The sequence below is a fragment of the Nomascus leucogenys genome, chromosome 10 (genome assembly GCF_006542625.1).
Source record: "Nomascus leucogenys isolate Asia chromosome 10, Asia_NLE_v1, whole genome shotgun sequence".
In the NCBI taxonomy this organism is placed as follows: Eukaryota; Metazoa; Chordata; class Mammalia; order Primates; family Hylobatidae; genus Nomascus; species Nomascus leucogenys.
This window is the reverse complement of record NC_044390.1, coordinates 95,785,422-95,812,727: the sequence shown is the minus strand read 5'-3', so window position 1 is coordinate 95,812,727 and position 27,306 is coordinate 95,785,422. Positions and strand designations below refer to the sequence as shown.

The 27,306-nt window shown below is 46.2% G+C and overlaps 1 protein-coding gene across 1 annotated transcript in view; it reads right to left on the bottom strand.

Moving 5' to 3' along the window:
• Window positions 1-7,595: 7,595 nt before the first annotated feature.
• The window catches only part of TMEM132C (transmembrane protein 132C), a 453,190-nt gene continuing 433,479 nt past the window's right edge, over window positions 7,596-27,306 (bottom strand). The window contains exons 6-9 of the mRNA XM_012509870.2: window positions 21,422-21,627; window positions 19,346-19,619; window positions 18,018-18,209; window positions 7,596-10,537 (exon numbers count right to left, since the gene is read on the bottom strand). Of these exons, the coding sequence (XP_012365324.2) occupies window positions 9,332-10,537; window positions 18,018-18,209; window positions 19,346-19,619; window positions 21,422-21,627 (1,878 nt within the window). The 3' untranslated portion in view covers window positions 7,596-9,331. The remainder of the gene's footprint in view (window positions 10,538-18,017; window positions 18,210-19,345; window positions 19,620-21,421; window positions 21,628-27,306) is intronic.

The window sequence follows — 27,306 nt, the reverse complement described above, 5'->3', positions numbered from 1 at the left end:
TGCCATTGCTTTTGGTGTTTTAGACATGAAGTCCTTGCCCATGCCTATGTCCTGAATGGTAATGTGTAGGTTTTCTTCTAGGGTTTTTATGGTTTTAGGTCTAACATGTAAGTCTTTAATCCATCTTGAATTAATTTTTGTATAAGGTGTAAGGAAGGGATCCAGTTTTAGCTTTCTACATATGGCTAGCCAGTTTTCCCAGCACCATTTATTAAATAGGGAATCCTTTCCCCATTTCTTGTTTTTGTCAAGTTTGTCAAAGATCAGATGGTTGTAGATGTGTGGTGTTATTTCTGAGGGCTCTGTTCCATTGATCTATATCTCTGTTTTGGTACCAGTACCATGCTGTTTCGGTTACTGTAGCCTTGTAGTATAGTTTGAAGTCAGGTAGCATGATGCCTCCAGCTTTGTTCTTTTGGCTTAGGATTGACTTGGCGATGCGGGCTCTTTTTTGGTTCCATATGAACTTTAAAGTAGTTTTTTCCAATTCTGTGAAGAAAGTCATTGGTAGCTTGATGGGGATGGCATTGAATCTATAAATGACCTTGGGCAGTATGGCCATTTTCACAATATTGATTCTTCCAACCCATGAGCATGGAATGTTCTTCCATTTGTTTGTATCTTCTTTTATTTCATTGAGCAGTGGTTTGTAGTTCTCCTTGAAGAGGTCCTTCACGTCCCTTGTAAGTTGTATTCCTGGATATTTTATTCTCTTTGAAGCAATTGTGAATGGGAGTTCACTCATGATTTGGCTCTATGTTTGTTATTGGTGTGTAAGAATGCTTGTGATTTTCGTACATTGATTTTGGATCCTGAGACTTTGCTGAAGTTGCTAATCAGCTTAAGGAGATTTTGGGCGGAGACAATGGGGTTTCCTAGATATACAATTATGTCATCTGCAAACAGGGAAAATTTGATTTCCTCTTTTCCTAATTGAATACCCTTTATTTCCTTCTCCTGCCTGATTGCCCTGGCCAGGACTTCCAACACTATGTTGAATAGGAGTGGTGAGAGAGGGCATCCCTGTCTTGTGCCAGTTTTCAAAGGGAATGCTTCCAGTTTTTGCCCATTCAGTATGATATTGGCTGTGGGTTTGTCATAGATAGCTCTTATTATTTTGAGATAGGTCCCATCAATACCTAATTTATTGAGAGTTTTTATCATGAAGGTTGTTGAATTTTGTCAAAGGCCTTTTCTGCATCTATTGAGATAATCATGTGGTTTTTGTCTTTGGTTCTGTTTATATGCTGGATTACATTCATTGATTTGCATATGTTGAGCCAGCCTTGCATCCCAGGGATGAAGCCCACTTGATCATGGTGGATAAGCTTTTTGATGTCCTGCTGGATTTGGTTTGCCAGTATTTTATTGAGGATTTTTGCATCAATGTTCATCAAGGATATTGGTCTAAAATTCTGTTTTTTGGTTGTGTCTCTGCCTGGCTTTGGTATCAGGATGATGCTGGCCTCATAAAATGAGTTAGGGAGGATTCCCTCTTTTTCTATTGATTGGAATAGTTTCAGAAGGAATGGTACCAGTTCCTCCTTGTACCTCTGGTAGAATTCAGCTGTGAATCCATCTGGTCCTGGACTCTTTTTGGTTGGTAAGCTATTGATTATTGCCACAATTTCAGAGCCTGTTATTGGTCTATTCAGAGATTCAACTTCTTCCTGGTTTAGTCTTGGGAGGGTGTATTTGTCAAGGAATTTATCCATTTCTTCTAGATTTTCTAGTTTATTTGCATAGAGGTGTTTGTAGTATTCTCTGATAGTAGTTTGTATTTCTGTGGGATTGGTGGTGATATCCCCTTTATCATTTTTTATTGCACCCATTTGATTCTTCTCTCTTTTCTTCTTTATTAGTCTTGCTAGTGGTCTATCAATTTTGTTGATCTTTTCAAAAAAACGCCTCCTGGATTCATTAATTTTTTGAAGGGTTTTTTGTGTCTCTATTTCCTTCAGTTCTGCTCGGATTTTAGTTATTTCTTCCCTTCTGCTAGCTTTTGAATGTGTTTGCTCTTGCTTTTCTAGTTCTTTTAATTGTGATGTTAGGTGTCAGTTTTGGATCTTTCCTGCTTTCTCTTGTGGGCATTTAGTGTTATAAATTTCCCTCTACACACTGCTTTGAATGTGTCCCAGAGATTCTGGTATGTTGTGTCTTTGTTCTCGTTGGTTTCAAAGAACATCTTTATTTCTGCCTTCATTTCGTTATGTACCCAGTAGTCATTCAGGAGCAGGTTGTTCAGTTTCCATGTAGTTGAGTGGTTTTTAGTGAGTTTCTTTATCCTGAGTTCTAGTTTGATTGCACTGTGGTCTGAGAGACAGTTTGTTATAATTTCTGTTCTTTTACATTTGCTGAGGAGAGCTTTACTTCCAAGTATGTCGTCAATTTTGGAATAGGTGTGGTGTGGTGCTGAAAAAAATGTATATTCTGTTGATTTGGGGTGGAGAGTTCTGTAGATGTCTATTAGGTCCACTTGGTGCAGAGCTAAGTTCAATTCCTGGGTATCCTTGTTAACTTTCTGTCTCATTGATGTGTCTAATGTTGACAGTCGGGTGTTAAAGTCTCCCATTATTATTGTGTGGGAGTCTAAGTCTCTTTGTAGGTCACTCAGGACTTGCTTTATGAATCTGGGTGCTCCTGTATTGGGTGCATATATATTTAGGGATAGTTAGCTCTTCTTGTTGAATTGATCCCTTTACCATTATGTAATGGCCTTCTTTGTCTCTTTTGATCTTTGTTGGTTTAAAGTCTGTTTTATCAGAGACTAGGATTGCAACCCCTGCCTTTTTTTGTTTTCCATTTGCTTGTTAGATCTTCCTCCATCCCTTTATTTTGAGTCTATGTGTGTCTCTGCACGTGAGATGGGTTTTCTGAATACAGCACATTGATGGGTTTTGACTCTTTATCCAGTTTGCCAGTCTGTGTCTTTTAATTGGAGCATTTAGGCCATTTACAATTTAAAGTTAATATTGTTATGTGTGAATTTGATCCTGTCATTATGATGTTAGCTGGTTATTTTACTCGTTAGTTGATGCAGTTTCTTCCTAGCCTTGATGGTCTTTACATTTTGGCATGTTTTTGCAGTGGCTGGTACTGGTTGTTCCTTTCCATGTTTAGTGTTTTCTTCAGGAGTTCTTTTAGGGCAGGCCTGGTGGTGACAAAATCTCTCAGCATTTGCTTGTCTGTAAAGTATTTTATTTCTCCTTCACTTTGAAGCTTAGTTTGGCTGGATATGAGATTCTGGGTTGAAAATTCTTTTCTTTAAGAATGTTGAATATCGGCCCCCACTCTCTTCTGGCTTGTAGAGTTTCTGCCGAGAGATCAGCTGTTAGTCTGATGGGCTTCCTTTTGTTGGTAACGTGACCTTTCTCTCTGGCCGCCCTTAACATTTTTTCCTTCATTTCAACTTTGGTGAATCTGACAATTATGTGTCTTGGAGTTGCTCTTCTTGAGGAGTATCTTTGTGGTGTTCTCTGTATTTCCTGAATCTGAATGTTGGCCTGCCTTGCTAGATTGGGGAAGTTCTCCTGGGTAATATCCTGCAGAGTGTTTTCCAACTTGGTTCCATTCTCCCCGTCACTTTCAGGTACACCAACCAAATGTAGATTTGGTCTTTTCACATTGTCTCATATTTCTTGGAGGCTTTATTCGTTTCTTTTTATTCTTTTTCTCTAGACTTCCCTTCTTGCTTTATTTCATTCATTTCATCTTCCATCGCTGATACCCTTTCTTCCAGTTGATTGCATCAACTCCTGAGGCTTCTGCATTCTTCACGTAGTTCTTGAGCTTTGGCTTTCAGCTCCATCAGCTCCTTTAAGCACTTCTCTGTATTGGTTATTCTAGTTATACATTCGTCTAAATCTTTTTCAAGGTTTTTAACTTCTTTGCCTTTGGTTTGAATTTCCTCCCGTAGCTCAGAGTAGTTTGATTGTCTGATGTCTTCTTCTCTCAACTCATCAAAGTCATTCTCCATCCAGCTTTGTTCTGTTGCTGGTGAGGAACTGTGTTCCTTTGGAGGAGGAGAGGCACTCTGCTTTTTAGAATTTCCAGTTTTTCTGCTTTGTTTTTTCCCCATCTTTGTGGTTTTATCTACTTTTGATATTTGATGATGGTGATGTACAGATGTGTTTTTGGTGTGGATGTCCTTTCTGTTTGTTAGTTTTCCTTATAACAGACAGGACCCTCAGCTGCAGGTCTGTTGGAGATTGCTAGAGGTCCACTCCAGACCCTGTTTGCCTGGGTGTCAGCAGCGGTGTCTGTAGAGCAGCGGATTTTCGTGAACCGTGAATGCTGCTTCCTGATCGTTCCTCTGGAAGTTTTGTCTCAGAGGAGTACCCGGCCATGTGAGGTGTCAGTCTGCCCCTACTTGGGGCTGCCTCCCAGTTAGGCTACTCGGGGGTCAGGGACCCACTTGAAGAGGCAGTCTGTCCGTTCTCAGATCTCAAGCTGCATGCTGGGAGAACCACTGCTCTCTTCAAAGCTGTCAGAGAGGGACATTTAAGTCTGCAGAGGTTACTGCTGTCTTTTTGTTTGTCTGTGCCCTGCCCCCAGAGTGGAGCCTGTAAAGGCAGGCAGGCCTCCTTGAGCTGTGGTGGGCTTCACCCAGTTGGAGCCTCCTGGCTGCTTTGTTTCCCTAAGCAAGCCTGGGCAATGGCAGGCGCCCCTCCCCCAGCCTCCCTGCCGCTTTGAAGTTTGATCTCAGACTGCTGTGCTGGCAATCAGCGAGACTCCGTGGGTGTAGGAACCTCTGAGCCAGATGCAGGGTATAATCACCTGGTGTGCCATTTTTTAAGCACGTCGGAAGAGCGCAGTATTAGGGTGGGAGTGACCTGATTTTCCAGGTGCCGTCTGTCACCTCTTTCTTTGACTAGGAAAGGGAACTCCCTGACCCCTTGTGCTTTCTGAGTGAGGCAATGCCTCACTCTGCTTTGGCTCGTGCATGGTGTGCTGCACCCACTGTCCTGCACCCACTATCTGGCACTCCCTAGTGAGATGAACCCGGTATCTCAGATGGAAATGCAGAAATCACCTATCTTCTGCATCGCTCATGCTGGGAGCTGTAGATGGGAGCTGTTCCTATTTGGCCATCTTGGCTCCACCCCCAAGGGAGGGAATTCTTCAGGCTCATTGTCTCAGGGCCTTGGAACTGGGGTAGCTCCATTGACCTGAGCGGACCACTGAGGGATTTGCCCAAGGTCAGCAGTTGCCTTGCTGCAGATTCACACAGGATGGGGGTGGAGGTGGCTGTGACCATTTTTTTTAGAGTCAGCATCTCACTTTGTCACCCAGTCTGCACCCAGGCTGGAGTGTAGTGGTGAGATCTTTGCTCCCTGCAGCCTCCACCTCCTGGGCTCAAGAGTTCGTCCAGCCTCAACCTCCTGAGTAGCTGGGACTACAAGTGTGCACCTCCTGCCTGGCTACTTTTTAATTTTTTGTAGAGACAGGGTCTTGCTATGTTGCTCAAGCTGGCCTTGACCTCCTGGGCTGAAGAGATCCTCCCACCTCAGCCTCCCAAAGTCCTGGGACTACAGGTATGAACCACCACACCCAGCAGATTGTGACCATCTTATAGTTTAACTCAGGGCAGAAACTAAACATCCAGCATCACCTCCAACCACAATCCTCCTGTCCCTTGTTTGGAGCACAGGTCTTTTTGAGAATTACAGAGCTAGCCAGGCAGGTACTCAGACACAGGAGTGGATGTGGTATCTAAAGGAAAGGTCTTGAAGCCTCTGTCCTCTCTAACTGTGAACCTGCAACCGTGTGCTAAGGAGGCCGAGGTCTCCTGCAGCTTTGATTAGGAAAATCACAATATATTCCTCTCATCTGCTTCTCACAAGGAGAAAAATTGTTACTCGATGATGTCATGGGGATTCTAATCCCATGTGGAGGATTTTTACGATGGTTTCCCATAATGATATAAATGCCAGCCCCTCTAGGCAAATCCATGCGGACAGAAAATAGTGTGGTTGTGACTTAGGGCTGAGGAGAATGGGGAGTAGGGAGGTGATAGCTAAAGTGTATGGGCTTTCCTTTTGGAGATGATGAAAATGTTTTAAGGTCTGATGTGATGGTGGATGCACAACTTGGTGAATATGCTAAAAAACATTAAGTTGGCTGGGTGCGGTGGCTCACGCCTGTAATCCCAGCACTTTGGGAGGCTGAGGCAGGCAGATCACCTGAGGTCGGGAGTTCAAGACCAGACTGACCAACATGGAGAAATCCTATCTCTACTAAAAATACAAAACTAGCCAGGCATGGTGGCACATGCCTGTAATCCCAGCCACTCGGGAGGCTGAGGCAAGAGAATCGCTTGAATCCGAGAGGCAGAGGTTGCGGTAGCCGAGATCATGCCATTACACCCCAGCGTGGGCAACAAGAGCGAAACTCCATCTCAAAAAACAAACAAACAAAAACCATAAAGTTGTACACTTAAGTGGATCAGTTTTATGGTTTGTGAATGATGTCTCGATAAAGTTATTATTTTAAGAAAATACCTTAGCTTCTACCAAAAAATTTTCTTCCCACAACCAATGAATAATAACAATCTCACCCAAACCTCAAACAACAATAACAATAAATGCAAAACTGTCAAGGCAAAAGTAAACCCTTTCTCCAGGGGAGAGATTTCACACCTGCTCCCAGGGTTTCCCTTCTTCTGTTAAGGACATTGGTAGTTTTCAAAGCTGGGGCTCGGACTGGCAGTGTTGGCATCTGGCATAGCCCTGGAAGTCGTGAAAAAGGCAAATTCGGGAGCCCTGCCTTAGTCCTATTAAATCAGAACCTCTGGCGACAGTGCCCGGTCATCTGCATGTCTTCAAGCTCTCCTGCTCACTGATTTTGGGTACTGGTGCGGATGATGCTGGATCTATGAATAAGAGCCCTCCTGCCTGCTCACTTCGAGCACTGGTGTGGATGATGGTGGATCAATGAATGAACACCCTCCAGCTCACTGACTCTGAACGCTGGTGTGGATGATGGTGGGTCTATGAATGAAGGCCCTCCTTCTTGCTGACTTTGGGCACTGGTGTGGATGATGGTGGGTCTATGAATGAAGGCCCTCCTGCTCTGACTTTGGGCACTGGTGTGGACGATGGTGGGTCTGTGAATGAAGGCCCTCCTGCTCTCTGACTTTGGGCACTGGTGTGGACGATGGTGGGTCTGTGAATGAAGGCCCTCCTGCTCTCTGACTTTGGGCACTGGTGTGGGTGATGATGGGTCTATGAATGAAGGCCCTCCTGCTCTGACTTTGGGCACTGGTGTGGATGATGGTGGGTCTATGAATGAAGGCCCTCCTGCTCTCTGACTTTGGTTTGGGCACTGGTGTGGATGTCAGTGGGTCTATGAATGAAGGCCCTCCTGCTCTCTGACTTTGAGCACTGGTGTGGATGCAGTGGGTCTATGAATGAAGGCCCTCCTGCTCTCTGACTTTGAGCACTGGTGTGGATGATAGTGGATCTATGAATGAACACCCTCCTGCTCATTGAGTTTGGGTACTGGTGTGGATGACGGTGGGTCTATGAAAGCCCTCTGTATTAGGAATCACTGTGGATCAGTCAAGAAACCAAAAGGGAAAAAGTTTTTTTTTTTTCTTTTAAAGATTGGCAAATATAGTCTTCCCTTCAGCCTAAGAGTTTAATTCTTCTGGGGTTGTATATTTTGGGTTGGGAAATAGCAATTAAGTGAAACAAAACACACCCCACAAGACACTGATTTGTCAAGCCATGAAAAGCCTTTTAATGACAATCGGCATCACAGGTATAAATAAATATCTTCTTTCCATCTATAATATGTGCTACAAATATATTTTTCAAAGGTCCAACCCAGGTTAGGAGGCTTCAAGGACCCTTTCTTAGCTACTGATTTTAGTAATTAAAAAAATAAACACAATAAACACCCCTGGAATCTTTGTGAGCGCCCCCCTGCGGAGAGCATGAGGGCTGTCAGGCATCTTCCTCCTGCAGCCGCAGCCAATGGTGCACACGGAGAACTGGAGTCAGGTGATCACGAAGGGGCTTATTTCACTGGCGTGGTCTTCGTTGCCACATATGTGTCACTTTGGATGAATGCGTTTTTGCAATGTGCTGCTACACAATTATGCTGTTCAAAAACACAGTTGATTGACAATCTAACATAGATTTTATCTTTAGAGTTTATGCTGGTATACCCCACCCAACAAAGTAAGAAAAACAACTTAAAAACCCTCCAAACAGTTTTTATCTTTGTTCATGTTCAGCATCAGTTATGTCTTGTGATAGACCCAGCCCACCAGGTTGACTCTGATTACACCTGGGCGTGGCCTCTTTTTTGATTTAACCCAACTTTCTCCTATACAGGAACACCCCCACGATGACAGGGGTGGAATCCCGAGGGGTCAGGTGGTCCGGGTGGGGCTCTGTTCTCCTGGCCAGATCCCGTCTGCACAGCCCCTCACAAGGCCACACCTGTTGGCTTTGCCCTGTGGTAGTGGTGATGGATTAAGGACAGTTCCTCTCCTCCCCCAGAAGGCTCTGAGAGCTCCCTCCAATTGTACAAAACCAGCCACTATCAACAAAGCTGGAAGGATATAGAAAAACACTCAAGTTACTACTTAAACAGTGGATTAATTGACATTGTTCCCAGGAACCTATCTAATGAATAAGGATATAATTTATGTTTCACTTAGGAAAAAATATACTGCTTGATTCTCAGAAATAAACATTAAATATAAATGCAATGGAAGTCCAGGACACAGAGAGAGAGAGAAAAAAGGAAAAAGTGGAAAAGAAAATAAAAGATGACCAAGTAAAGATTTAAAACTCCTTAGTTCTGTCCCAAGAGGCATCCCTTGTTAAGAAATGTCTCCTCCCCAGCCGCGTGGTGACAGTTGAAGGCTTTCCTTGGAAAAGTGAATAGTGAATTAGAATGGAAAATGTCTCTTAGCAGGCCCTATTTTTATATTTTGCTCCTTTATTAGAAATATAAACAGATGATTATTTCTCTTTTTGTCTTTTTACATTTTTTAACAAATAATTTTTGGTAGCTTGTCTGTAGTATGTTTTGACTCATAAAATAACCTTCCTAATTTTGCCTGTGCCGTTCAGTAACTCGGTCTGTACTCCCCATGCCCCAGACTTTATTCCCCTGACCTTTGAAAATCCACCATCATTGACTGCTACAAATCCCTTGATACAAAAATGTCTTTTCCTGACTTCAAAACTTTCCAGCTGGTCTAGCATGGACCGGGGGACCGTCCCTTCTTAACCCCACTGACAACGCCTTCTGCCCCACTTGGGCCAGTTTCCAGTACAAGGAAGGCATCAGGGCAGGGCCCTTTGCCTAGAGGGGCCTAAGCCTTATCTTTGAGTTTCTCCAGATAGTTTCTAAGTTCCTTGGGGGCACCTACAGCCATGTCCTGACACACCCATTTGATGTCCTCATCATTGCTGCTGACGATGGAGTTCACCGTGGGGCAGCTGTCGTCTGGGGGGATGGTGGTAAAGGTGGTAAATTTCACCTTCTTCCTCTTGGAGGTGGGCGAGTGCAGGGGGTCCTGCTTCTGTTCTCTGCCCTGCCGCCCCCCGGAGTCGGCTGACCTGTGAATCTGGCTCTGCACGTGCTTGTGGGAGCCGCCATTGAGCAGGAGATGGTTGCTCTCCTCGCAGGCCCCCGGTCCACGGTCTATGATGGTGGTGTGCTCGTCCTGGGGCGGCGGCGCATCCCCCATGCTCTCCAGGAGCTCAGCCTCATTGCCAAGCCACACCCAGTCGTGAGAATGGGTCATGGAGGCCTGACCTTCCAGGGGCACTTGCTTGTGCCTGTACTTCAGGGCAAAGGTGGCACAGTTGATCAGGAAGACGAGGATGGCCAGGCAGAACACCCCCAGGAGGGCGTACATCCCTATCTCCAGGTCACTCAGGCCCCGTGGGGTCTGCACCAGGTCATTTTCCTCCAGCCCACTCCCGGCCTTGGGGAGGTCCACGTGGGCCGGGAAGTTGGTGAAGTCAATGGGGATGTTCTGCAGCTGCCCCTCTCCTGCCAGCCTACCCCCGTCCGCCCGGCTGTTCTTCACCACTTTGTTGTCCAGCAGGGACCTGGCCGTGGTAGTGGCTCTTCGGAGCGCCCCTTCCTCACGCTCCACGGGAGAGCTGCCATAGAAGTGCCCGTCCTGGCCTGTGCGCTCATGCTGCTGACCCTTCTGCCGGCGGTCGCTGGCGTGGTTCTTGATCTCATCTTCCTCATAGTCCCTGCCGGGGCTGGAGTCAGCATCGTTCTGTCCGAACTTGACCCTGACGTTGCCGACGCCCACGGCCAGGACGCTCTTGCGTTTGGATTTCTGGCAGGCCTCGGCGATCGTCATGTCCACGCGGATCAGTGGGCCCTGGCCTTCCCCTTCGGCCACCACAACGGGCCACCTGAGAGAGCGGGCCTGGGGGACTGACACGACAGCCTCGTTCTGGGAGGTGGCTGCCAGGGAGAAGTCCTTGGTGTCGTAGATGTCCAGGGGCGTCACAGAGCCATCACTGAACTGCAGCCACGTGCTGAATACAGCCTCCTGCAGGGACACAGGCAGTTAGAAGACCACCTGGGGGATGCCTCTTCCCTTAGAAACCCCCTCCTAGGAGGACACCCAGTGAAACAGGGAGCAGGACCTCAAATCCAGACCCAGCAGCTCATGCATCTGGGGAGAAATCATACAGGTTTTCTATCAGGGCAGAGAAACCACCTTAATTTAAACAAGAACAAATGGGGATGTGACTAATAGCGCCCTCATAATCCTTACCAGGAACAAACAAATGGCAAAACAAAAATCCCTAACTGAGATGAGGCTCCAGGTGGCTTTATCCACACCGTCATCGCTTGAATCAGTTAGCCGGTGCATCTTCCCAGACAATGACTGGCTTCCAGGGCAGGCCCTGGTCATTTTGTCACACACTCTGTGATTAGTGGCCTGAGTATGATGAATGGATACAGCTGTTGTCTGTATCCAGCCTGATGACAAATGTTGATGGGCAGGAAACACTGCCAGAACCAATGACATTAGAAAGGAACCTCCCCTCTTCTCCCTGCACTGCCCCCAGTGAATTAAGCTTTGCCTGAGAAACAAGAAAACAAGAGCATTTTGCCCTTTAAGGTTGACCCTGTTGTGCCGTTGCAGATAGATGCTTTGCTTGACTGTAGTTGGGTGACAGTGATGTGTGGGATGCAGTATATGGCACTGGCTGGTGGGCCTGGTTCAATTGTGCTGCCTTTGTTCTGCGTGGGTAGCAGAGTGAAAGAGGAAGCAAAGTGTGAAGGGGTTGCGTTTATTTTGCAGACTCACTATACTTCTGTCGGTGACCCAACAGCTATGTAAAAATTATTTGCCATTGTGGGGACTGATAAAAAAAAAAACTGACTTTATGTGCCTGGCTTATTTTACTCAAAATGATGTCTTCCAGGCTCATCCACGTTGCTGCAGATGGCAATATTTCATTCTTTTTATGGCTGAATAATATTCCAAAAAAACCAGGAAGCTACTGGCCTAGAAATGCCACTCACACCCATGCCCATGTGACTGGCAGATTCTCGTGAGCACAAGGTTTCCTGCTCTCTCGCCTCCTCCCCAGGGCAATAATGCCATCCTCTCCCCTTTGTGTGCCCACAGCAAACATAATCCCACAGAAGGCCTTGTTCTTGACTTAGCCACGGGTACTTCTATTCTGCCTCCAAGAGTGGGAGCTCCCATGAATAGAGGAGGGTGAAATGTGCAATCCTAATCATAAAATAGACAGCCCATATCCACTGGGCGCTTGCTGTGGGTCAAGTCTTGTTCGCAGTTATTACAGAATGTATTTTCTCCCCTTCCACAGAGTAGGTTGGGTTATGCTTCCTGCCCAAAGAGAGGTTAAGAACTGTGCTCACATGCACACATATGTTCATCACAGCACTATTCACAATAGCAAAGACATGGAGTCACAATAGTAAAGACACAAAGTCAACCTAAATGGCACCTGATCCATAGCAAGTGCTCAGTGGATGCAGGCTCTCCACTTTGTGATTAGAATTGCATATTTCCGCCTCCTCCATTCATCTAGGAAAAACTCTCCAGTCCATCAGTGATAAACTGGATAAAGAAAATGTGGTACACACACACCATGGAATACTATGCAGCCATAAAAAGAACAAGATCCCATCCTTTGCAGGGACACAGATGGAGCTAAAGTCCATTATTCTTAGCAAACTGACACAGAAACAGAAAACCCAACACTGCATGTTCTCACTTATAAGTGGGAGCTAAATGATGAGAACTCATGGACAGATAGAGGGGAACAGCACCCACTGGGCCTATTGGAGGGTGGAGGGTGGGACCAGGGAGAGGATCAAGAATAATAACTAATGGGTACTAGGCTTAATACCTGGGTCATGAAATAATCTGTACAACCAACCCCCATGACACAAGTGTAGCTATGTGAGAAAACTGCACATGTACCCCTGAAGTGAAAATAAAAGTTGTTAAAAAAAGAAATATGTCCAGTCATATCGTTAGGAAGAGGCAGGATCAGGGCTGGAACTGGTGTGGCTTTAGAGCTGAGCTCTTGACCACTGTGCTAGGGACCCCCGGAACAGCCACTGCCAGAGCCCATTTTATCAGCCCCACAAAGACCACGATGACTCACCCTCTGCTGAAAAAGTCAAGTAGCTGCCTCCTTTCCTCCCTGCCTTTTTCACAGCAAACCAGGTCTGACCTCGTGGCCTTCCTTTGTCCCCATCCGTCCTGGACACTGTCACTGCAGCCCAGGGAGGCAGCAGCACCCACTCCATGGACGGGGCCTGGGAAAATCCTACCTGCTGAGCCAGAGATACAGCAGCAAAGCTTGTGTGTGCTCTGAGCACTGGATGGAGGTGTCGCCACTCAAAACCAAAAGCCCACACTTGGGTGTGGTGACTACCTCTGTGGTATAGGAATTGGGAGAAAAGAAACTCACTTGAAGTTGGACCTGTGCAAATGCAACCTCCTTCAGAACAAAACAAAGCCCAGCAACCAGGGCTCAAGAGGTGCTCATGATACACAGAAAGAAAGGTTACAACCTGTAGGTGGAAAGGCTGCACCATGAGGGGGTGCATTGAACATTTACACAGGAAGGTGAGCAGACTGATATGTGAGATCATAAAAGACTCCAAAGGCTATAACATAAAGGAGACCAACAAAAAACAATAGTCTATGAAATAAAACATAACATAAAACAAACCAACAGAAATAGTCTAGGAAATAAAAAGAAATTTAAAAATTTAATTAAAAAAATTAGAGATATTAAAAGGAGTTGAAATTGTCTCAATAAAAGCGAACGGGGGCCAGGTGTGGTGGCTCATGCCTGTAATCCCAGCACTTTAGGAGGCCGAGGTGGGTGGATCACCTGAGGTCAGGAGTTCAAGACCAGCCTGGCCAACATGAGGAAACCCCATTTCTACAAAAAATACAAAAATTAGCATGGTGGTGGGTGCCTGTAGTCCTAGCTACTCGGGAGGCTGAGGCAGGAGAATTGCTTGAACCTGGGAGGCAGAGCTTGCAGTGAGCCGAGATTGCACCACTGCACTCCAGCTGGGGTGACAGAGCAAGACTCTGTCTCAAAAAAAAAAAAAAAAAAAAAGCAAATGGAAACAGAGCAGGAAGGAAGGGGTGCAAAGAGCCATGTAGAATTTCTAGAAATGAAAAACACAGTCACTGAAATCAGTGACTCAATGGGTGGTTCGAACAGCAGATGAGACATGTTCGAGGACAGAATTACTGCAGTGGGAGACGAAGCCACCCACGTTACCCCAGATAGAACCACAGGCATATCAAGAAATGACACTGTGAAGGGCAGGTGAAAAGACATAAAGGAGAGAATGAGAATGTCCAACGCTTGTTTGGTAGGAATTCCAGAAGGAAAAATTGGAGTAGCCTGGGAGCAGCCAGTGTTCACAGCAATGATCCCTCTACATCTCACAGGACCGAGGAAGAATGCGCGCAATTAAAGAATTCTGATGACAACGTTTGAGTATCTGCATGTAGCTGTAGCTGAAGATCCAAATGCCTGGACACGAACTGATGCATTCTGCTGTGTGTGAAGGCAGGTTGAGTTGGGTTGGGTCATAGCACTTGCGATGGTAAGCCCTGGCCAACACCAGCTGGCTCTGAGGGGTGAGCCTGTGTAGGAAGTTTTAGGAGGGCGTGGAGCTCTCTGTGGGTGGCTGCCCATTCAGCTCCTGCTAGCTCAACTTTCAATGATCAACTTTGCTTTTTTTTTTTTTTTTAACTTATTTTTTTGCCCAAGGTCACTCTCTGGCTCCTGGAATCCACGTGGTTGTGCCCACAGCAAGATGTGCCAAGGAGTAAATAACCGCTGTGGGCAGCCCTCAATGAAGGACTCATGGAAGTTGTTATATTTATCCCAGATCCCTTGCCCCTCAAGTGCAGTAACTCTTCTGGTCTTTCTAGACTGGCATACTGTCACCCAGCAGACGAGCTCCGGCTGCCATTGGTTGTGGCTGAGTTGGTAACACACTCTACTGGTTGCATTTTTCTTCCTTCCATCACCCCTGACTTCTCTACTGGTGTTGTCTGCACCACCTGAATAAACTACTTGCACCTGAATCCTTGTCTCAGGCTCAGCTTCTGAGCAGACCAAAACTAGGACAGAAGAGATGGTTCAGGGATGTTGGTGCTCACCCTCGTCTCCTCTGTCCATATCAGCTGATGAATCACACAATCCAATAAGCCGTTCTAATGCCTCAACCTCATGCATGAATACCAAGTGATTTCTCCTTTCATTTTTCTATCCTACTTTCTTTAGAGCAAACAAGGCACAGGGGAAAATGCAGGCTACTACCCTCTATTTGTAGGTGTAAAAACCATTCAGATTTTCTATTCCAAAGTTGATAATATCATGAACAAGGTGCCAGCCTTCTACGCTCTAAGGGCTGAGATAAAAGACTGAACAGTGTGTAAGTTCATCATGGCTGACATTTCATCTTGAATAATTTTTCTTCACAAACTAGATGGGGAAAGAAGTTAACATGAAACAAGCCCCTGAACAGCAGACAACCGGAATTAAAGCCTCACAACACCGTTGGCTTGCTAAGATCCATCTCCATCAGCCCTGCGGCATGACTGAGACTAACTTCTTCCATTAGCTCATTACAGAGAGGCTGGAATGTAGTGTTTCATCAGGAGAAGCCAACGCATTTCCCCAAAGATGAGAAATTCTGAATGACTTAAAATAACACATGCTCAGAAATGATTTAGAGCTCTATCCTTTCAAGAGTCGTGTGTGCAAATCAGATGAACTACATCCACAAATCCCCCTGAGTCAGTGCTAGGGGACGCCAATTACTGTCAGCTGATGAAGACAGATGGGCAACAGGAAATGTGGAGCGGCCGGCCATGCCCCATGCCAAGGGGGTTGCAATGCCAGTCGTCCACCCTAATTCATTATCCATTCTCAGCAAATAGCTCCATGCTTTCAGCTTTCTCTCTCCCACTTTCCTCTGCTCTTTTTTCTTCTTAATCCCAAATGTGAGAGTATTACTCTGCTCTTTGTAAACCAGAAAACAACATGTTGATTTCCTGCCCCATCCGCCCCCAAAGAAGACTTGAAGCCAGTGCTGTGGGCTGGATGAGCACCTGCATGCACCCCAGGTCCCTCCTGCTGACACTGTGGGGCATAATCAGGTAGCAACTATCTCCTCATTAGGCAGAATTCCTAGAATGGCCCACCAAAGATGTTCTGCCCCAGTTCCCAGAACATGGGCATGGGATGAGTGACTGCTGTCATGATTATGTTATATTGTTACATGGCACAGGTGATAGAGTGGTCTTCCTGGATTATCTGGGTGAGTCCAGTGAAATCACATGAGTCCTTAAAAGTTGAGCAATTTCTCTAGCTGGTGACAGAAGGGGAAGGTGGAGAGACTGGAAGCATGAGAAAGACTCCATGCATTGTTGCTAGTGTTGGAGCCGATGAGGGTAGGGTGGGGAGTGAGAAGGGATGCAGGTGGACTTGAGGAACTAAGAGAGGATTCCAGCCAATAACCTGCCAAGAATTGGCAACCTCAGTCCTATAACTGCAAAGATCTGGATTCTGCCACCACCCAAATAATTCTGGAAGCAGATTCTTCCTTACAGCATCCTGGTAAGAACTTAGGCAACCAACACTGTGATTTCAGCCTTCTGATACTCTGAGCATGAACCCAGCTGAGCCCACCCACCGCACTGTGAGCTAATAAGTGCGTGTCATTTTCAGCTGCTAAGTGTGTGGCCATTGTTACGTAGCAGCAGATAATGGGCACGTCTCTGAGCACTGAGCGTCATCACTCTAGCTCGTCATAGACCCCACTACTGGACAAGGCAGCCACATGGACTTTGCACAGCCTGCACTGCTTGCTTATAACACCAGCCCAGCCCCTGTAGGCATCTGAGTTTGCAGTCCTTGAACTGCATTGAAATCCTGCACTATGGCTGGAACTTTCCAATCCCCCCTAGAAGAACACAAGCCCCTAGACTTTGTCATCATGCCTGCTCCCTTGACCATCGCCACCCTCTGTTCTCATCATCATGCCTCTGCTTTGTAGCACTATTGTGTTCCTGCTAGTGCATGTCAGGGGATCCCAACCCCTACTACTAACCCCTGGGCCCTGTCGCCTGTCCCAGCCACATGACAGCTCCTCCAGCATTGCTCAGTCCATAATGGGGTGTGAATTTAATCTTAGCTTCCTCCCCAGACCGCCTGCCTGTTGTGGCCGCAAGTCACCAGAGGAAACGGTTTGAAGCAGAGTGTTCCGAGTCAAGACTGTCTGCTCTGAAGGAGCATCCAAGGCCCTGTGTGCTTTCACTAAAATAGTGATCGTAATAACAGCAGCCGTTCCCAGGAAAAGAGCTAACACAGGCTGGCATGTGCCAGGCACTGTTTTTAGCACTCAACATCGTTAAGCCTAATTTGCAAACGGACTCTTCACAGGTGTTGTTACTTTCTCATTAAGGATTGAGACACGGGTGAGGCGTCTTGCCTGAGGTTACATAGGTGGTAACTGACATAGCTGTGATACCATCTAGGCCTTTTGGCTCCTAACTTTGTACTCTTCTCATAAGTATTGTTCTAATGATGACATCAGAAGCAGAAAGTCCTGCAGACAAGGCAAATACCCATATGCAGGTTGGCAGGTTGTTAAGGTCAGATGAGCCTATCCTGGCTGTGTTATGTAGATAACTCTCCCTGCTCTCTTTCTAATTTCCTGTCTTCCAGCCCAGTTCTAAGAGTCATTAAGTCACTCAACCAACATTTACTGAGCACCTACTATGTGCTGGCCCTGTGATGGTCACTAGGGATGGAGCGATGAACAGGGGGCTTGTCTTGTAGAAGCTTATATCCCATGGAGGAGAAACATGCTTTATGTGGTAAGAAATGGGGCTGATTCAGACCCATTCGCTGTGAGTGAAGGCATTTATGAGAAGAGGGTATCACAGCTGGGTATGAAAATGAGAAGGAGCCATGCTCAGTGGTGAGGGTGGTGTGTCCCAGGAAAAAGCAACAGCAATTGCAAAACCCCTAAAGAAGTGCAAGGGGAGTGTGTGCCTCAAATAGGATGAGAGAGATGAGGGCTGCAGAGGATAAAGTCAGAGATATAGCCAGGGGCTATGTTGTGTGGGGTCATGTGGGCTGTCAAAGGAATATGGTCTCTTTCTAAGTGCAGTGGGAAGTCATTGGAGCATTGTAAGCCAGTAAAAGTCATGATGTGATTTATGGTTTTAAAGGCTTACTCTGCTCTTGAGAAGAGAGGGGAGTGCAGGGGTAAGAACAGCAGCCAAGAGACCTGGTGAGGAGGCTGGTAAATGGTCTGTGTTGCTCAAAAGCTATGTGGGTAAGATGAGCACTTTGTCTGCAATAACATGGCTTCCATTGTGGAATGTGGTTCTGCTAACCTGCCCCCATTTCTCACTCCACCCTGCCCCTTTGCTGAAGCAGGCACAGTGGCTGACCCTGCTCCCTCTGAACCTCTGGCATTTGGCCCCCTACCTGTTTGGGGGTCCGCAGCACCTCCTCAGCTGTGACCACAGCTGTTATGGCCTTGCTGTTTTCTGCGTTGGGGTAAAGGGCGACAGACAGCCCAGCCACGAGCTGGATGGCCAAGTCTGTCACCGACACTTTGTCATCTAGCACGGTTATTGTCTTCTCTGCCAGGATGGAGTCAGACAGTGGAGACAACACCTGTGGAATTGGCAGGACACAAGGAAAATCCATCACACCTGTTTCCAGATGTTATCCCCTTTCCCAGCAATATTTCTTCCATCCCAACAGGCCTGAGGTCCAGAATACAGGGCAAAGGAGTTACATATCTACTTCACTCTATACACTGGCCCATCCCATGCCTTCGTGAGAATCAAAGTTACCCTTTCCCCAAGACACCTTAATTCTACCTGTTGAAAAATTGGAATAGATATTAAAATCCATTCTGTCTTTAAAAGGGAATGACCCCTCCTATTTAGATGAAGTATGCTTGTACAGTACACAACCTGGCTTACTGTACATGGTGATCCTGTTGAACAGACTCATGAAGAGTTGAATTATAAATTTATAAAAGTGAATTATAAATAGTTCACTCCTCCCGCCACCACCACAATGTATCGTCTGCCAAAACATTGCTTTCTGCCTCATCTTGTAAGCCAAATGTTGGGCTTGAGATGTCCAGGGGAAATGATGGGAATGTGCTAACCATTTCCACATATGGTGTAAGGATCCTGAATGACATTCCAGAAAGGTGGATTCAGTAGGGTGGGACTTGAGGGATTGAGGAAAAGGCTGTTCATGCCCCATCATGAAATTTTACGATTCTATACACTTCCTCGAGTGAAAAAGAGGGAGCAGGATTTCAAAGAGAGTTGTTGAATAAGTAAATGGCAGGAAGACAGAATGACTGAAAGAAGGAAGAAATGAGAAGAAGAATCCATGCTTTTTCCCTGGGCCACTGGTAGAAGTGGTACATAGAGAAGACCATGGCTATTTCTAAGAAGGCATAGGGGGAATAAGTTAGCAAAGTGTGGACTAAGAAGGAGAATCAGAGGTAGGATGGGGGTGCTGGGAGGTGGTGGGAATGGTGGAGGCAGCCATTGAGAACGAGGTCACATGGGGAGCTAAGAGGGTGCAGCTGCCACCTTCTCCATTCTGTTTGGAAGGAGACTGGACTCAAGATCTGGCCTGGGCTCATCTTCCTGTGTTTCCATGATACCATCTGGAGCCATCATAGGGTTGGGGAATCGGCCACAATGACCTGCCCACCCATTGACTCTCCCTCAACACTGCACACATGCCCAGTGCTGGGGACACAGAGATTCCCAGCTCCCTACCTGGATGGTCGTCATCCCAACCTCTCGCCCAACCAGGACCCGGCTGTCCTGGAGGGTGGCCACGTGAGGTTCCTCCAGCTTCATGAAGTCTGCCACCAGGTGAGTGATGTCGAACTGCCAGTTAGGACTAAGCAGGTAGTTAGGCTGGCCCCATGGGCCGGCGCCCTCGGACACAAACTGGGTGAGGACCCGCACGGTGGCGTGCTGGTACTGCAGCGCACAGCCCCGGCCCCGCCGCTCCTCCTCGTCCTCATCCTCGCTCTCACGAGTGGGCCTTGTGGGAAGGGACAAAGAGCTCTCAGATCCAGGGAGAGGAGTCTAAGATGTTCTTGAAACAGACAGGCGCTCGCCTCAACCTCAAGGAGACCACACTGAAGACATGAGCCCCAGGACCATGCAAGGGGCACCAAGCCTATCTCTAGGCTACACTAAGCGATGGGCATCTCTTTCTCAAATACATTTATTGAAAAATAAAAGACAAGGGCTAATATGTACCAAGCCTGCACTGTCTCATAAGTAGGCATTGGCCACATGTGGCTATTTTATTTTTTATTAATTAATGAATTATTATTATCTTTTTAGAGACAGGGTCTTGCTCTGTTGTCCAGGCTAAAGTGCAGTGGTCCATCCTAGCTCAATGCAGCCTTGAACTCCTGGGCTTAAGTGATCCTCCTGCTTCAGCCTCCTGAGTAGCTGGGACTACAGGCATGCACCATCATGCTTGGCTAATTAAAAAAAAAAAATTCTCTAGAGATGGGGTCTTGCTGTGTTGCCCAGGCTGGTCTTGAACTCATGGCCTCAAGTGATTCTCCCACCTTGGCCTCCCAAAGTGCTGGGATTACAGTCATGAACTATCACACCCAGCCCTAAATGTTAATTTAAATAAATAAAAATTAAATAAAAAATGGAACCTCCTCATCACACTGGCTACAGTCCAGGCACTCCATAGCTACTTGTGCTAGGGATGACCATATTGGACAGAGGGGTTCTAGAACATTCCACCACTGTAGAAAGTCCTATTGGACAGAGCTGTCTTACACACTTGAGATGTGGCAGGTCCCATTTTATGCTTCCACATGTATGAACTCTTTTAACCTCATAACACTATGAGGCAAACTCATAATTATTCTCATGAACAGACGAGGAAACTAAGGCACAGAGAGGTTAGGTAGCTTGCCCACGCTCACAAAGCTAATTAGTGGCAGAGATTGGATTGGAGCCCAGGGAGTCTCAATTCTTCCCCCTCAGGGATGTGGAACAAACTCATTGTCTTGGCCACTCATGACCACAGACTAATCTGAAGGACTGGGTAGATTCACGGCTGTCCTCCCCCATCGGGCCAAATGCCTTCAGATTCTCCTTGTAGAGACGGATTCCGCATCTCACTGTCCTACTTACTCTTCTTGAGACGCTCTCCCTTATGAGAAAGGCCCTGGTGCCTGGGGCACTGTCAGGAAAAGAGCCCTGATGGTCTGGGGCGGAGCATTCCAGGCAGGAAGCTGCAAACTCAGGAACACCTTCACTTAGCTAATGTCTGCTAATCCGGGGGTCACAGGGCTGAGAAAACAAGGCCCCATACTCTTACATGTGACAGACAGACAGACAGTCCGGAATCTCAAATAAATTACAGGCTTTTGGCAAATAGTGAGTCCAGCATCCATTAGAAACACAATTAAATTTTATCCAATAATTTGATCTGCACAGAACATTTCAAGCTTATAGATACGCATAAAGCACAGGAAAGGACTGACTTTTTTTGGAGAAAATAAACCAAACTTCAAATTGCCTGGTAACCAAGATGCTAAAAAAATGTATTAATTCCATCGTGTCATTTTGGGAGAGCCACTTTCAAGAGACAGCCTCATATAAGCCCCAGTGTAGAGTGCAGACAACCTGGGTTTGACACAAACCTGCTGTTTAGCAGATTTTGGGCCTGGCTGGGTTATCTGGGAGCCTGGGGGAGATTCAACTGCTGAGATAATACCAGCATCTCTTAAGCATTGGGTCCTTTAGTGTTAAGGTCAGTAAATAAAGTTGTTGTTATGGCCCTAGGGCATCTCCCCATCCGAGGCTCACCTCTTATTGGTCACAATGGGGACCCTCCAGCCCTTTATCTGGCTGAGCTCCGTGTCAGAGACCTCGATCTGAAGGGGCAGCCGGGGCACCCACACAGTGACAAGCAGGGGGGCGCTCAGGTACTGGTATGTGAAGTTCACCACCGCATCCATCTTTCCTTTGATCTCTTTGCCATTGACAAAGACGTAGTCGCAGCGGTCAGACACCTGCAAAGACAGAGGGAGAAAGGATGGAGGAGAAGTTCATGGGGCCTTGGAGACCAACCTTTTTTTGTTTTTCCTATTATCTTGCAAAGCACAAATGCTTAATTCTGGTTTCTCCTAATGCAGAGCCTGAGACAAGGATTTCGTGCACTCAGTTTAATTGGGAGGTGACCCCAGGGAGCGGGGGTGAAGGAGCAGATGAGGAAGACAGAGAAAGAAGAAAACCCAATAGGAAGGTGCACTTTTTAGGCTGTTACAGGGACCATGGGCTTGGTTTTCAGAGGCTTCATGAAAAGTATCTAGAATTGTCCACCTGAGGAGTAAGAGGAGGGAATATTTTTAGCTACCGTCTCTTATTCCTACTGGTTGAGGGCTTCCCCCGCCTGGAACAGAAAATAGAAAGCAGATTGAGGTGAGACTGCAATCAAAAAGTGAACTTGAACTTGTATAGAACTGCAGCTGTAGCTGAAATCTGGGTGGGCTGAGTGATTTGATGTGAGCACCAGAGGTTTTCACACCCTGGGCAGGTGTGTCTTCTCAGAAAGTAAGCTGCACCCACAACCCACCCCATCCAGCCTCCAAGGATGCAAAGGGCCTGTAGTGCCTTCCTCCCCAGCATGATTCTCACTAATTCTGAGGTCTCTCTCCTGCATGCACATGCAGGCCTGATGCAGGTTCTTCATGGTCCCCAGGCTTTGGCAAGGCTGGTCCCTGTGCCTGGGAGCACCTTCCCATCCCTATTTGCCTGACCTACCCCAGCTCAGGGGTCCCTGGGACATGTCTTCTATGACCCTGTGGGATTGTTTATATAATACGTGTTCATTATGTGAATGGCAGATCACATTAGGGACTACCAACCTGTGTTCCCTTTCCCTATGTGCCTCCCTTTCCTTTTCCCCTTTCTGGCAGATTGCTGTCTCAGGAAAGGGATGAGACAGAGCAGAAAGAAAAATAAACACACGGACTAAAAAAATAAAGCTTGCAATTATTTGGCTTTTGTGTTCCAAGATTATTCATTCAAATATGACTCTATCTACCAGCCCAGTGGGCATTCCCAACGTAGCAAGGAAACAGCAGAATGATACCTGTGTTCTCAAGCAAGCAGGAAGGGGCAAAATGGACAACAATGAGGGGCCATTGAAGAGGTAACCTGTGCAGACTGTGACTGGTAAAAAATGTCCCCTAGGAACTGTGAACAGAAGACTATAAGACAAGATATGCCCTTCCCCAAGGCCTTGGCAATAGTTAAGTCCCCTGGAAATTAGACTGGTACTCTGTTTCTGCCACCCTGATGAATTGAAAACTGAAAATAGAAACCAAGTTGTGTTATAAAGAAACAATATGACCCCTGTTGAATAGCCAAGCTTATCAGATGTGATTTAAATTGGTCCCATGTGTCCATATCACCTCTTAAACTAAGAAATCTTTGAAGGCAAAAAGCACGTCTTGTTCATTCTTCACCTCTGGGTTCCTTACACCAGCTGCTTATGAAGCAGGAGCTCAGTGAAATGGATATTGCATGGATGGATGGATAGATGGATAGACAGATGAACAGATGGATGAATGCACACACTGATGCATAGACAGATGGAAAGATGGAGGAATGGATGAACGGATGGATGCATGGACAGGTGAATGGGTGGTGGACAAATGGGTAGACAGCTGGATAGATGGATAGATGAACAGATGGATGAATGCACACACTGATGCATAGACAGATGGAAAGATGGAGGAATGGATGAACGGATGGATGCATGGACAGGTGAATGGGTGGTGGACAAATGGGTAGATAGCTGGATAGATGGATAGACAGATGAACAGATGGAGGAATGGATGAACGGATGGATGGATGGACAGGTGAATGGGTGGTGGACAAATGGGTAGACAGCTGGATAGATGGATAGACAGATGAGCTGATGGGTGCATGCACACACTGATGCATAGACAGATGTAGGAATGGATGAACGGATGGATGCATGGACAGGTGAATGGGTGGTGGACAAATGGGTAGATAGCTAGATAGATGGATAGATGAACAGATGGATGAACGCAGACACTGATGCATAGACAGATGGAGGAATGGATGAACGGATGGATGCATGGACAGGTGAATGGGTGGTGGACAAATGGGTAGATAGCTGGATAGATGGATAGACAGATGAGCTGATGGGTGCATGCACACACTGATGGACAGACACATGAATGGATGGGTGGACAAGTGAATGGCTGGTGGATAAATGGGTGACTAGGTCAATAGATTGATGGACAGGTGAACAGACAGACAGATGCACACATTGATGGACAGACAGATGGGCGGATGCATGGATGGATGGATAGATGGATGGATGGACAGGTGAATTGCTGGCGGATAAATGGGTAGATAGCTGGACAGATGGATAGACAGATGAACTGATGGATGGAGGCATACACTGATGCACAGACAGATGGACAGAGGGATGGATGAGCAGGGCCTTCCCTTCATGGGGATGCCTGCTTCAGGACAGTCATCAAGGATCTTGGGGTTGATGGAAGATGCAGTGAGAGACTGAGATGAGATGGAGCCAAAAGTCACAAAAACACAAGAAGTTAATACAAGTTTCTAGAAAGTGCTCAGCCAGTGTTTCCTAACCTTTCTTGGGTCATTCACTCTTTTTAGAATACACATAAAGCTAATTCTTGCTAGAGAAATGCACACACATACAGTTTAGTGGAACATTTCAGAGTTAATGAAGTCACTTGGAACCCCCTCACGTAGCACTTAGCATACTAAGCTATAATTGCCGATTTGCTTATCGGTCTTCTGTCTAGATCATGTAGGTTGGAAAGAACAGAGTCTCCTTCTGGGGGGTCTGTGGCCTCTGCAAAATAACATCCAGTGCTGAGTAAAGAACTCTTATAATCTGATCACCCTCTCTTTCCCCAGCTTCCGGGAACCATGGATGGCTACTCTGGGCTCAATTTTCGTCTTCAACTTGCACTTCTGTTTGGAGAGGCAGCTGGTGAGGGCTGGGCTGAGAGAATTTCCTCCATCTGCTGGGGACAGTGGCAGGGAGCAGTTGGGACGGGAACACATGGATGGATCTTCTCATTCATGGTCAAGAGTGGTTTAAAAACGTTTACATGCTGAATAAAGAAGGAAGGCAATTTTAGTTGCCATCCCAGGCTTGTCATTAGCGGGTAAACACTGTCCTGGATCTGGCAAGGCATTAGCATAACAGCTGAGCAAGAGTTATATCAGTAATCACTTCTTTAATCAATGTTGTAATTTACAGACCATTGACTTTTCTCATTTATTACCTTTCTGAGCTCTGGTGGGAGGAAACCTGGCTGCTCCCGAATATATAAATAATTAAGAGCAATGCCAAGGGTATGAAGTAGCCATGCATGATACAGCCATCATCACTGCTATTCCTGAAGGTGTCATAAATGTCTGGGGACATCTCAGGATGCATTAATCATCTCCTAAGTGGCCAGCAGTGAGAACCGTCATATGAAAAAGTGAGCCCACTCATCTACAAAAAGGAACCAAAACCTGACGGGCGTCTCTTTAGTCCCTGGGCTTTGTTTCTCAGACTGCTTTTCATCTGTCATTGTGCATGAACTGCCCATTGAGAAAACTGCCCACTGAGCTCCACTCACTCTATTTAAACTATGCGGGCAGAATGCGTAGTAGCCATGGCCCAGAAATCAGTGTCTGTCTGTGAGGACCCAGGGGCGGTGGGGTCACGTGAGGCTTGGTGGAGCCACATATGGTCAGTTGCCATATTCCGTTATCACTCAGGCTTTGACACCTTCCTGAGTCTGTACCTACCTCCTAGGAAGAGCCTGGTGGTCACTTTCCAAGGGGAAGGCAGAGGCATCTGCCGGTCAGCCATGGATGTCCCGTGGGAGCCTGGCCTGAATCGTCATCTAGCCAAGCTGGTTCTCAGACTTGAGTGAGCCTCAGGGAGGGCCTGTTGGTGTAGACTGCTGAGTGTCCGTCTCAGATTCAGCAGGTCTGGGGTGGGGACCCACACGGGCATTTGTAACCAGCGGCTGCAGATGCTGTTGTTGCTGCTGCTCTGGGTACCACTGTGAGACCTACTCCTTGCACCCTCTACATCCCGCTTATGATGGTAATCGTTTAGTTATGATGCTTGCAAGTGCATCTCTGTGCTGACAACTCCGAAACTCCTGTCTCTGGATATCCACCTGCTTCTTCCACGTCTCCACTTGGGTCTCTAATGAACATTTCAAACTTACGTTCAAAAATCAAACTCCTAGTATGGTTTTTGTGCATCTCAGGGCACTGAGGTTGTGCTTGAATGAAGTTCAGATACAGGAAAATCAAGTGTACATTTCTTGTACACCCAAGTTTGTGGACCTGCTCCGTTAATATGAATGAAATGCTCGTACACAGTGACAATCCTGCTTCACATCTGCAAGGTGCTTTCACGTCATTTTCTTTCTTTTTCTTTGAGCTCAAGTGTTTTATTGCACGATATGATAAATATAGTTAATAATAGCATATTGTACATTTCAAAATTGCTGAGAGAAAATTTTGAATGTTCTCACCACAAAAAGTTAAGTATTTGAGATGATGAATATGCTGCTTAGCTTGACTTAATCACTGTATAAAGAATACATTGTATTCACACATCATATCACTTAGTACTGCATAAATACATACCACTATAATCTGTCAATTTACAATAAAATAAAAAATTAAAAAAGAAAACAGAAAAGAAGGCCAGGCGCAGTGGCTCACGCCTGTAATCCCAACACTTTGGGAGGCTGAGGTGGGCGGATCACTTGAGATCAGGAGTTTGAGACAAGCCTGGCCAACATGGTGAAACCCTGTCTCTACTAAAAATACAAAAAAAAAAAAAAAAAAAAAACAAACCCTACTAGCCAGGCATGGTGGTGCACGCCTGTAATCCCAGCTACTCAGGAGGCTGAGGCAGGAGAATCGCTTGAACCTAGGAGGCAGAGGTTACAGTGAGCTGAGATCGCACCACTGAACTCCAGCAAAGAAATGAAAACAGAAAAGAAACCCAATTTTTTTAAAACATTTTTTAAGGCTTTATTTTTACCATAAAATCAATTTTGCCCACTCTTCCTAGGCCACCAGGTTTCTTCTTGTTATTATTTGCTTGATTTGTCTTTTTCTCTCTTTTACTTTCAGCCTTTCTGGAGCCTTCTGTATCCTGGATGTTCTAGATGCTTTGCAAGAATAAACACTTACAATGATTTTTCTTTTAGAATGTTTTCCCTATAATTCATTGTTCTTTTGCTGGAACTTTCAGCACATTCATGTGAGTCACAATGGATGTTTTACTTGGATTTATTTCTACCATATTATTTGTGCCATCTATTTGTCCATCTTGTTTTCGTTTTGCTTTTTTTAATCTCATTTTTTCCTTCTTTGCCTATTGTTTTCATACTCAGTTTTTCTAGAGCTATGGACAGCAGTTATGATCCTATTTTTTAGATGAGAAAACCAAGGATCGCCATGGTTGTGGCTCATCCAAGATGGAGAGGTGGAGTGAGAACTGTCATTGAGCACTGGTTCAAGATTTGACTGGACTGTTTCAGCCATGTTGATACTGGGATTATCGCCTTGGCTGAAGTCGTCCTTTCTGCCATGTGGCTGTTCGAGTCATTTGCATTCCTATGGGCAGGTGGGCAGGGGAAAGGCAGGTG